The sequence below is a fragment of the Cannabis sativa genome, chromosome 2 (genome assembly GCF_029168945.1).
Source record: "Cannabis sativa cultivar Pink pepper isolate KNU-18-1 chromosome 2, ASM2916894v1, whole genome shotgun sequence".
Lineage (NCBI taxonomy): Eukaryota > Viridiplantae > Streptophyta > Magnoliopsida > Rosales > Cannabaceae > Cannabis > Cannabis sativa.
In genome coordinates this window covers 25314723-25327628 of record NC_083602.1, presented here as the reverse complement: position 1 = coordinate 25327628, position 12906 = coordinate 25314723, and the positions used below count along the sequence as shown (strand labels likewise).

At 32.5% G+C, this 12906-nt stretch overlaps 1 protein-coding gene across 2 annotated transcripts; it reads right to left on the bottom strand.

Moving 5' to 3' along the window:
• Nucleotides 1-1518: 1518 nt before the first annotated feature.
• On the bottom strand, nt 1519-4958 carry LOC115718845 (probable serine/threonine-protein kinase WNK9). 2 transcript variants are annotated; one of them, XM_061110348.1, is made up of 8 exons: nt 4579-4921; nt 4425-4462; nt 4066-4293; nt 3754-3974; nt 3403-3560; nt 2858-3296; nt 2154-2771; nt 1519-2076 (listed from the first exon to the last, which is right to left on the bottom strand). In XM_061110348.1, exons 1-8 carry the CDS (start codon nt 4657-4659, stop codon nt 1883-1885), a joined length of 1977 nt encoding a protein of 658 aa, XP_060966331.1. In that variant the 5' UTR covers nt 4660-4921; the 3' UTR covers nt 1519-1882. The 2 variants fall into 2 exon arrangements, with proteins under 2 accessions (XP_060966331.1, XP_030503516.1); XM_030647656.2 differs by having other exon boundaries at nt 1519-2771; nt 4579-4958.
• Between the last annotated feature and the right edge of the window lie 7948 nt (nt 4959-12906).

Sequence of the window (12906 nt, the reverse complement as noted above, 5' to 3'; positions counted from 1 at the left end):
ACCTTTTTCTTTTTTTCTTTTCCTAAAAATAAAATTAAAACAAATAAATTATTAAATAATAATGTGTAGGACTATCATAATAAATATGAAATACGATTACTAATGAAATATTTGTAGAAATAAAAATGTAAAAAATAATATAATATATAATATTATATTGTAGATCAACCATTGGTGATGCTCCCATTCAAAAATTTAATGAAATACTGACATATAGTCAATCTTTGTTACTTTTGTTTCTACTGTCACTACTTTTAACATTCACTTGATGGAATATTTTGACAATTATCATAGAAAAAGAAAAAAAAAACATTCAATGGAATATTTTGACTAAATACTAAATTACATATTCAGTCAGAGTCACCTAATAACAGTATTTCCAATAAAAAGGTAAGTTTTTTTAAAAAAATACTGTACAGCTAATGTAACTTTGAGAGAGGGGTAAAAAATACTGCACAGCTAATGTATGTGAAAGGTAAAATAGTAAATTCAAACCATGGTTCTCACAATTAAGACATGAAATAGTAAAAAGCATGTATGTAAAAGGTGAAATAGTAAATCCAAACCATGCTTCTCACTCTTAGGCATATGAAAAGTAAATCTAAATAACTTTGTTTATCTTATCAAAGATATAGATAGATTTGCTCTATTGATGAGTTTTGTCACCTAAAGAAATGTCAGTAGTAGTACTCATCCAAAAATGCACTGCCTTGGCTGGACAGTGTAATTCCACATCAACATGGTAGTAGAGAAGATCACTCATATGAGATTTGGATCATCTTAGATGTCAATCTCAAAGTCAGCAAAAATGAGTTAATATATGTGGACCATTCCACATTAATGTAAGTAACCATCTCTTTGTTATTATTATTTTAAATATTATGTAGTTTGGCTTAAAAGTAAAATAAAATATTATACTATAATGGAAGAAGTGGAACAAAATTGGTGTGGTGATTATGGGTAAGACAGATTTTAAGCTGATCAGCATGCATGGGACATGATGACTTGAGTGGCCCATACCATACATACAACAATTCATCCTTTAAAAAAAAAAAAACCCTCCATGATTGACATAAAGGTAAGGTTTTTGGGTGGGGGCCTCACCTAAAGGAACCATTATTTGAATCCAAAACCTTATTGGCCAGCTACAACCTTACATGCCAAATAATACACTTAATCATGACTTGCAGGCAGTATCTGTATTACTTTTAAAAGAAAAACAAATACTTTTTTCTCTCTCTCAATCAAAAGCTAAAGCTCCATTCAATAAAGGCTAGACTATAGAAGATGCTTTATACAAATCTTTTTAAAGAATAGAAAATTCAACATGACAAGAGGATGATATACTTGGACTCCTTCCTAGTAAACCTAAGCTTTACACTTGGAGATTCAGTAACCATTTCATTTGATATTATATACTATAATATAAAAACAAGGTTGATGAAGATCATTATTGGTAACTTCCTAGGTAACTATCAAATGGGGTTGTAAATAAATTTTGTGTGAGAGAACAGAGAATTGTAGATGAATTTTCATACTAGTTGGTCAAAAAAAGGAGTGGACTTTTTAATACTTGGTACTTGTACAGCCTCTCTCTCTCCCTCTCCCTCTCTCTATACGTGTGTGAAAAAATTTTATGAAAGAATTCAACTCACAAGATTTTATTTTTTATATTTCAACAGCATCAACTGGGAGAGAAACTGCTCTGTGAAGTGAGTGAGGAAGTAAGAAGCCATTGTTGAAACTCTTGGCTGCTGCAGTGACCATATCCTTAGCGTTTGTTGGAGACTTCATCACCTCGCAATTTCGGGCCCTTTGAGATTCCGAACTGGGGCTGCTCTTATTGATATTGTCATTATTGTAACTGGAACAAAATTGGTCATCATAAGCAGAAGACCGGAAGACGAGTCCTTTGTTTTCTTCTAGTGTGTTTAATACTACCAGAGACGACAAAAACCCATTGTCTAAGCTGTGCTCTGTGCTTCCACTGTTTGAAGAGTCTGATACAATTCTTAACTGATGATCTTTGAACTCCCTCATTTCCATCTGATGCTTTGCTTTCAGCCATCTTAATTCCTGCACCATTTCCTTCTCATGATTGTCTGAGATCATCTCATGATGGGTTGAAGAGATTGAGGATAAAGAATGAGAACCTGATAAGTCTCTGAATGAAATTTTTGAACTTGATCGAGTTTTGTTGTTGCTCTTCATATTGCTCTCCTTCTCATCATCATTTCTTGTGAATATTGACTGCTCCTCAATCTTCTCATACTCTTCATCAGAATGGCTCTGTCCGGACCCTACAGAACTCAATTCTCGGCTTTCATGCTGACCCCATATTTCTCTGTAGTTAGGCGTACTGTCTGTATTGTGATGCTCAGACTCGTCGGCTTGGTACGTGACCTCCTCAAAACGACCGTGCATTGAAGTACATTCAAGCCTACAACATTGAACAACTGGCAAGCCCATGGAACTAGAGGTGTTGTTACTTGCCAGAAACTTCATGAAAGAGCCACTTGAGGTGTTATTATTATTATTCTCTGAGGAAGCACAATTTTGGCATATGTTTTGGTTATTAAAACGGGGTGTTTCCACTAATCCTGGACCAGGTTCCCATTCAGGTACTAAGGAAGCAATTTCACCATCGATCATGTCTGCTATTCTTGTAACATCTTGATCAGTAATGTCAAGCTCTGCAACCATTTCCGTCGCTACGCTCAATGCCGTATCCATTTCAATGTCAAATGGGAAATAGATATTTCGAATTCGGCCTGCAAATGATAGGATTACAATCGATTAGTTAACAACATTCAAATTTACATCAACTCATCAAGAAAAGTACAACAGACATTCAGACCTTCTTTATCTGAAATTCTAAGTCTTAGAAAGATGTCACCATCTTCTCTCATTTTCCCTTTGATGCTTATTCCAGCATCTTCATAATGTTCATCGTCATGGTGCTCGAAAAGCTCAATTCCACTCGCTTCTAGCTCAGCTGGATGACTACCCCATTCATTTAGCTCTTGACTAGAATAACCATTCAAGAATCCATTGCTAAAGGAGCTACTACTGTGATGTAACTCAAGTAAAGGCTGCCTTATGAGAGGTCCAAACTCATCAAAATCTCGTCCACAATCTAATGGTTTTAAATCATATTCACAATCCTCAATTTGGAGAAAAGGGTCATTTAAAAGCTCTCTTGCTGAGAGCCTAAGGGATACAGTTGCCAAGCACTTCTCTACAAATTGTCTCACTTCAGGATCCTTTACTTTGTACAAAGCATCTGGTTTTTTACCCTAAACAAATATTAATAAATTGTCAATGAAATGAAATCTAGTTCTTCCCTTTTACTGGGTCTAAATGAAAAGGTTAAGTGATAAAGAGTTCACTGTTCTTTCTTACCGAAATAACTTTTTTGTAGATCTGAGCAGGATGAGTGCATTCACTGTATGGATAATCAAAAGTAACCATTTCCAAAATGCACATCCCAAATGAATATATATCAACTAACTCATTATATGCCTCTTCATACACTTCTGGAGCCATGAACTCCGGAGTCCCTATCAAGGGCAATAGTAAAAAGATAAAAATAAATAAACAAAAACCCAATAACTCTTTTTAAAAAAACATCCCACTAACCCAGAATTTGAAATTTATAATTATAGATGTGATGTAAAAAGTAGTTTTATGGGTATTTTTCTTTTGTTATTTTATTTATTAAGGCAAAAAAAAAACACAAAAATCAGTTGTTACCAACACAGTGAGCAGCTTGAGATTTTCTCAGGATTGCAGCCAAACCAAGATCACCAATCTTCACTTCTCCTTGGTTCCCATTAACGAAAATATTATCACACTTGAGATCTCTATGGATCACAGGAGGGTCATGGCTATGGAGATAGAGAAGCCCATTCAAGATCTGTCTACACCAGTGTTTCACTGCTCTTATGTTAACTCTCTTGTGTTTTAGCCTGTACCTATACAAGATAGGTAAGATAATGAAACCCCAGAAAGAGAAGAAGAAAAAAAAGGAAAAAAAAAATAAAAAATCTATAGAATATAACTTACTGTCTGAGAGTCCCAGAAGTGAACATTTCGGTGACAAAATTGATGTTCCTATTGGCAGTGTCAACCCAGGAAGTGTAGAACTTCATAATGTTCTTGTGTTTCAATGTCTTAAGAAGATGAATCTCACAGTAAAGCCTCTCAAGATCTTCAGGGCTTTGTAGAAAATCATAAAGCTTGACCTGGTTCCAAGCTACCTCGATCCCTTCATATTCATCAAATGCTCTGTACCTGTAACAATAATCAACCACAAAAAATCACTCAAACCATTGATTGAATCTATCCAAAAGCTCAAATTTGGATAAATCTGAAAAGGGTCATCTTGGAATTTAGATAAAATGTGAGAACTTGAGATTTCATACACTATCTTTGAAGCTCCTTTTCCGAGGATTTCATTGTACTGCAAAAACAAAAGACAAAAAACTCAAAAAATGTTAACAATAGGAAGAACAAAAAAAAGAAAAAAACCTGAGACACAAATGGATACATAGATAGAGAGATGGAGGAGAGATGTACTCTGCCATATCTGCCAGTTGGATCAACTTCAACAAACTCAGAAGAAGAATCATCTGGTTCAAGATAGGGAAGACAATTCATTCTTTTAAATGTTGTTCTTCACTTTTGCTCCTTTTTTTAAAAAATAAAAATAAAAAATCTCTTCTTTCTTTCAGATAAAAATTTCCCCTTAAGAGGTTGTTTCTCTGCTCTGACACAAACACACATAGACAACCGAGACTCCCAAGAGAAAAAGGAGACAGATTTTTTATCAAACAAAAAATAAAAAATATTACTTTTTTCCTCTCTTTCTCACTCTATCTGAAAGAGTTTTATAGAGAAGCAAAAATTAAATTAAAATAGAGAGATTAAAAAAAAAAAAGAAAGTTTGTTGATAATTATATATTTTTTTTTGGTAAGAACAATAAAAATGTTTTTATTACTACACCATATTATAATAATAATTAAAAGGGAGGTAAGTTAATTAATTAAAAGAAAATATACATATATATGACTTTTTTGTAACTCTTGTTTTGCCTCATTTTCTATAGAAACAAACGGAGCCAAACCACCCACCCTCAGCGGATCGTGACAAATGCAAAACTTTTGTAAAATAACTGATCACATAAAAAAAGGGTCCCATTATAAGATTCAATTTTATGCTCAAAATTAGATCTTTGGTGAGTTTGAGTTTGAGTCATGATCCAGAACTCGTGTAAAGAATAAAGTTATCAACTTTATTTATTTTTCATGTTTTTGTGTTTTGTCGTAAGATTATGAAAGCACTGCTAGTGTTATCCCCATAATGAAATGACTGATAAAATCAGTAGCAACCCCTTTATTATTTTTATTTTTGTGATTATTCTATCTCTCTACCATTATTCATTTATATTTTGTTTTTTTTATTATGAAGTTCTCAAAAAAAAAAAAAAGTACCATAATTGAGTACCCATATGAACTTTGTTTATTGGGCTTCTAATTTGTAAACCACCCACCTAACTCAATTTTATTCAACATAGAGACCAAATGACCAACTATGCAAATTATTAAGTATTTATTTGACTTGTTCAAATCCTCCCTAATTGAAATTTTTTTGACTCATTTTCTTTTTCTATGTACCAAGATTAAAAAAATAAAATAGTTATCAAAAAAGATTAAAAGTAAAATGTTTTGATATTTTTTTTGCAAGAGAGAAAGGTGTAAAAGCATGATACTATTTTCATTTAAATAAATAATAGAGCACTTGTAGCGTGTTCGATATAATTAGACATTAAAAAGAAAAATAAAAGTAGTTACGTGTACTTTATTATTAATTTTTTTTATTTTATTTTATTGAACAATAAAAAGTAGAGAAAATATGGCTTTTAAATTTACATATTTATTTATTTATTATACTGCCGTACAACATAGTACCTCTTGCTTTATAAGGTAAGGTGGAAATTAGGTGGTTAAACAAATAATCAAAATTCCCCTAAAAATACAAATAATAACACAGAGAATTTTTGTTAAAAAAAAAACAACAATATGCAGAGATGATTTGTTTGCTCTCTAATTTTCTCATTAATTAAACAATATACTGAGATTATTAATTCTTTCAAAAAAAAAAAAAAAACTAATATCTTTTTCTTAAGAACATTGATGTTATAAGACATCATTCAATAAGATATATGATTATTACTTTACTTATGCATATTTACGTAATATACATACATATTACAATTACTTATTATGTAATTTAATATTAAGTATAAAATGGTGGTAATATTTTTTTTTGAGTGAAAATACATATTATTATAAATTAAAAGGATGAATTATTTATAATAACAAAGTAGATAAGCAACATAATATTTTCCAACAAAAAAACAAGCTTCATCCCCTTTTACAATGTAATCCATTAGATTCAATAAACTATAAATAATGGGAATTTAATTACTATTTTAGAGATTTTTGAGTTTGTTAATATTTTTTCTTATATTAGAGAAAGAAGAATCCAATTTAGAACCTCTTATAACTATTTGGATTACAAATTTATTTAATTATAAGTAAGAAAACTTATGTGATATCTAGAGTAGTAGAATTTATTATCATAATATTTAGATATAATCATGCTCAATTTTAAGGAAAATTATTCATTTATGTTATGAATATAAAATTAAACTTGCACTAATGCTTTCTTAATCATTTTTTTATAAAAAATTATTGGATTAATTACATTTAAATACGTAAATTGTATTTTATTTACTCAAATAACGCTGGTCATTTAATTTACAAAAATAACGTATATGTTTTAAATTATATATATTGGTAAATCCTTCCTCAGTGCATTTTCAGCTAATCATCCAATATCTTTTTTTTTTTTCATTTTTTTTTTAATTCACGTGCATTTTTTTTATCACTTTCCTTTCTTTTTACTTTTATTTTTATAAATACGTATATATAATAAATTTTTAATATTAAAAAACTAAAGAAAACATTTTCTCTCTCTCTCTCTTATTTTTTTTTTCTATAATTAAAAAAAATAATCACACTTTAATCATTTAATAATTTGAGTTTATAAATTACACTATTATAATCTATATTTTTTAAATTACATATTTCTTTTTACCAACATCAAAAGTAATCCTTTTATTTCTTTTTTTTTTTGTTAATTTCGTTAGTAAAAATTAGTCAAGTTTAAACTTAAATAAAATTCAACATATCAACCAATGACATAAAATTACTAAGTCTTTTGTAACGTCCCCGCTTCAAGCCTCCATTGGGCCCTTACACCCACGGAATGAATGGCTCTTATACACAAGTACGTCACTCTGGCTGCTTCATGGACTGACGATTGGCCCTACAGACCAACACGAGTGTTTTCAGCGTGCTTTGTCCTCACTCACACGCATCCTGGGAAAACTTCCCAGGAGGTCACCCATCCTTGAAATTGCTCCAGGCCAAGCACGCTTAACTGTGGAGTTCTTTCGAGATGGGCTACCGAAAAACAAGATGCACCTTGTTGATATAGGTAGTACCAATCAATCCACTTAAGCCCTCTTCAACTGTGTAGTCCCATACCTACACAGTCTCAGAATCATCCCACTTGACCTTTCCCAGGCGGTGTGGGATTGCACAGCTTACTCGGTGTTTCCCCTTACGGATCACGAGACTACTGACTGTCACAATCACCCCCCTTACAGGGTCCGACGTCCTCGTCGACCACACTTCCGGCTGGGTCAAGGCTCTGATACCATTTGTAACGTCCCCGCTTCAAGCCTCCATTGGGCCCTTACACCCACGGAATGAATGGCTCTTATACACGAGTACGTCACTCTGGCTGCTTCATGGACTGACGACTGGCCCTACAGACCAACACGAGTGTTTTCAGCGTGCTTTGTCCTCACTCACACGCATCTTGGGAAAACTTCCCAGGAGGTCACCCATCCTTGAAATTGCTCCAGGCCAAGCACGCTGGAAACACTTGTGTTGGTCTGTAGGGTCAGTCATCAATCCATGAAGTAGCCAGAGTGACGTACTCGTGTATAAGAACCATTCATTCCGTGGGTGTAAGGACCCAATGGAGGCTTGAAGCGAGGACGTTACATCTTTTAGTTATTTTATATGTAAAAGTTATTAAATATATACTAAGAAGACATTTATTTAATAAAGCAATTTTGAGATATTAATAAAATAAACTTATCGAATTACTATACAGTATCTTAAACATAATAGATAGGGCTGTCTCAACATATTAAGAGGCTTGGGGCGAAATTTGAAATGAGTTTTTTTTTACAAAATTTTAAAATAAATATTATTTAAGTTTTGATACGAATATCAATGTTAAGTTTTTTATCTCCATATAACCAAAAAAAAAAAAAAAAAAATCTCGCCATGTAAGTTAACTCGATAATGTAATATTTACTTACTAATAACATCTCTACTGAAGTACTATATATTTTAGCATTTTTGTAAAAAAAAAAAAAATAATATGTCAAAAATTATATTATTTTTTTTTTACCAATTTGTACCTTAAAGTACTACTCTACATTATATATTAGAGTAATTTTATAAAAATATATATATATATATATATATATATATATATTAATATTTGCTCCAAAATATTATATTCTTATGTTAAATAAATAAATAAATCTATTTCAATTAAATAAGATTCATAGCATCCATATCTTTTTTCGGGTACCACTTGAGCTGTAAATTTACTGTGATATTTATTGAATTAAAATTTATATGATATATATTTTTTTTTTCTGTGTATATATATTAATTTTAATTTTTTGAGAGCCTCCAAAATGGTGGGGCCCAAAGCATGGGCTCCGACCACCCTACCCTCTGGCCAGTCCTGATAATAGAATTAGGTATATATTATGAAAATTATTATGCACATTAATTTTACTAAGAAATTATATAGTAAGCATTTATACTTTATATTAATAGTTTTTGAAAGTAACAAAAATGTTGCTAAAAAATGACATAAAAGTATCTTAATAAAAAATAAAACAATTTAATGTTACCTAAAAGAAATTTTATAAGATATTATTGGTTTTGTTGTTAATAAATTACTGAAGAAATTGAAATGTTGTTTTTAGTTTTGGTCACTTTTTGGGCCAATAAAAGAATATGTATTTTCTCATTTTAAATTAAGTGACCACCTTACAAGAATTTTGATGACATTATTTTTTAGCTCAATTAATGCTCAAATTCTTTTTTGAAGTTAAAGACATTAGATATAAAAAGAAAAAAAAAAGAGAGAGAAATAAAAAGTGAAGACACAAGACATTGACAAAATATTAATTAAAGAAATTAACAGAGAAAGAAATATATAGTTTATTTTTTTAAAAAAATAAAAAAATAAATATAATGTACACATGGTTTTGAATTTTTGTTAATTAAAAAATAAAAAGGAGAAAGAAATCTACATTACACACAGTGATGTAGAGCACACCAAACAAGACAACACTATTAACTTATATGGCCGTATATACGAAAACCAAAATAAAAATTAAATGATTCATATATATATTAATAATTTGTCCGACCATAATTTCGTAAATAGTTTAAATCTTACGTATATAAATGTAAAAACTCTGAAATTATTCATGTATGTTATATTACCTGATTGTATTTTATTTTTTATTTTGGGAAGATGATTCAATTTTTTTTAAATGTAAAGTGAGAAATTCGTTAAGAAAATGCTAAACACTATCCAAGGAATTAAAACATGATAAAAGCCACTCGCAAGATCAAGACGCATACATAGTGGTAGACTAGGCCACTACACTTTGGCACTATCAATGAATATAGCTAGTTTAGCAAGGGAATGAGCTATGGTATTAGCTGTTGTTGTAATTTCACAACATAGAACTCAACCAAGAATCAATACATAACAAGTTAAAATCATTCCATACACAATCAACTAATGAATAATCAAACCAAAAATCAAAAACAGAGATTAAATGCAGAAAAATATTATAAAAGAGACAAAATATGTTTATACAGATTTGGCCAAACAAAGGACCTACTTGAGGTTACTCCCCTGAGTTTTCTTTCTACTCCATTAATTTGATGAATACAAGGCTTCAATAGTTGTGTGCACCCTAGAGAAAATTACAGATTAACACACTTGAAACTCAGCTCGAGTTCAGCTCTAAGAACTCTAGTATTGGTCCAGTTTCCCAACTCTATTCTCTCTGATTTTCTCTTTTACATAATCTTCCTCCCACCCAATTTCACTTATTCTCTCTCAATTTAGTATGAATTGTCCCTTTTTTATTACAAGAATGACTAAAGCCTTTTAAATAAGCAAGGACTAGACTCAACTTCTATCGAGTGTACTATAACCAATTAAAATAGAATGCTACAACATTCAACTAACTTGACAGTTTATGAGTTAAAACTGTTAACTTTAGTTTTGTTTATTCTGCGAATTACCATACAATTTTTTTTACCTTAGTTCATAGAATCAACACAAGAAAAACATCAGGGGAGTGATCCAGCTATCTTCAGATGGAGCCAATGTTTAGCAATTTCAAAAAATGTTAGAACTTGCTGAGAGAAAGAATTTCGGTTCTTGCAACTGCATGATTCTCTTCACTTGGTACCTTCCTAAGTTTTACATTTCCATCTTCAATCTTCTCTCCGATCCAAAACAACCTAATGTATTTTGATCTCTCATGATAGACTGGATTCTTGCAGATATAAATGGTTGATTGGCTATCTAAGAAAATAATAATTTTTCCTTTGATCATCTGTAGCTCACTTAGGATTCCCTTGATCCAAACTTCTTCTTTGAAAGCTTCCGTGGTTGCTATAAACTCTGCATCTATTGTGGATAATGCTACCACATGCTGTAGCTAAGATTTCCAGTTGCTGTACAAGCTATTTAATTGAAAATAATAGCTACTTATGAATTTTCTGGTGTCTGTGTTTGATACATAATCAACATCAACAGAACCTTCCGATTGTATCTTAGTTCCATGCTTGGTGAACTTTAAACCAATCTATGAAGTAGTCTTGACATATCTCAACAGCCATTTGTGCCCTTTCCAATGTTGCAGGTGTTAAGAGAAGTTAGTTAAAGATTAGTTATCTTTCTGTTATGGTTCTGTTATTTGGTTTGTAACTGTCTTGTAACTAATTTCCTCTTATTGATTTAGCTGGTTTGTTGCTTATTGCTCTGTATATAAACCTTCACTGGTGGCTTATCTCAATACAACAGAAATTCTTTCTTCTGTCTTCTTCTACAATCTGTACATGGTATCAGAGCTTGTCTCTTTCTTTCTTGATCTTTCTCTGTTACTCAGAGCTTTCGTTCATGGCTGCAAATCATGGTTCGTCTCAAGCAGCTACTCCGAATAATGGTTCTCTTAATCTTCCCAAGTCTGCTCCTGCAACAATTTCTCATTCACTTTCAGTGGGTTTAGATGAATTCAATTACCTTCCCTGGCACCACCAGGTCTTTGCAGCAATCAAAGGAAGTAGGCTTCAGCATCACCTCGATTCGAATCTCACTCCTCCCATGTTTCTCACCAATGAGGATCGATTGCTCAATCGAACTTCACCTGAGTATGAACACTGGGATCAGCAAGATAGCATTCTTGTATCTTGGCTCTTGTCCTCTATGTCTGAAAAGATTCTCACCAGAATGGTGGGATGTGACACAGCAGCTCAGATCTGGGGAACTCTTCGTGAGTATTACACAGCATTGAATCGTGCAAACATTGGAAAATAAAAGACTCAGTTAAGAAACTCCAGAATGCAAGGTTCTTTAAGCGATTTCTTGTTAAAGATCAAGAGTCTTGTTGATTTACTTGCTTCAATCGGTCATCCAATGTCTGCACAGAATCACATTGAGGCTATTTTCAATGGACTCTCTAGTGCCTACAACTCCATCTGTCCGAGCCACTCAACCAACTCATCCACCTGCACCTGTCACTACTCTCCCTCCCTTACCTGTGTCTCCTCTCATTGCTACCACTATAAACTCTCAGTCCCAACCTGAGTGTCATCTTCCATCTACTCAAATTCCTGCATCTCAACCTGAGCATGAGCATCTACATGTAACACAACCTACTTCTACATCCACAACTCAACCAAACACTGAACCAGTGCCACAAACTACCACCTCAGCACCTCCTCTTGTCACAAATCAACACCCCATGTGTACCAGGTCCAAGTCAGGTATAAGAAAGCCTCGGGTTCTCATTGCTTCCTTATATCCTACTACTGTCAAGGCTGCTATGCAAAATGAAAAATGGCTCAAAGCCATGGATGTTGAACATCTTGCTCTTGTCAAAAATAAGACTTGGATTCTTGTCAATCTTCCCGAAGGAAGGGAACCCATAGGCTGCAAATGGGTATATCGGATCAAAGAAGATGAGGATGGGAATGTTATTCAATTTAAAGCAAGACTTGTTGCAAAAGGCTATCACCAACAGGCTGGTTATGATTTCAATGAGACTTTTAGTCCAGTTATCAAACCTGTTACCATTCGGATTGTCCTAACTATTGCTCTCACAAAGGGTTGGCCTATACGACAACTTGATGTCAACAATGCATTTCTTAATGGGGATCTTCAAGAAGAAATCTACATGGTTCAACCACCAGGTTTTGTTGACCCTACAGCACCACACAAAGTTTGCAAACTTCAAAAAGCCATTTATGGTCTTAAGCAAGCACCACGTGCTTGGTTTGACAAACTTTCCTGTGTTCTCCTTAATCTTGGGTTTAGTTCGGCCAAATCTGATCATTCTTTGTTTGTCAAAATCACTTCTGCTAGTTGTTTGTATGTGTTAGTATATGTGGATGATATTTTGATCACTGGTTCTGATTCCACTCAAGTTTCTGCTC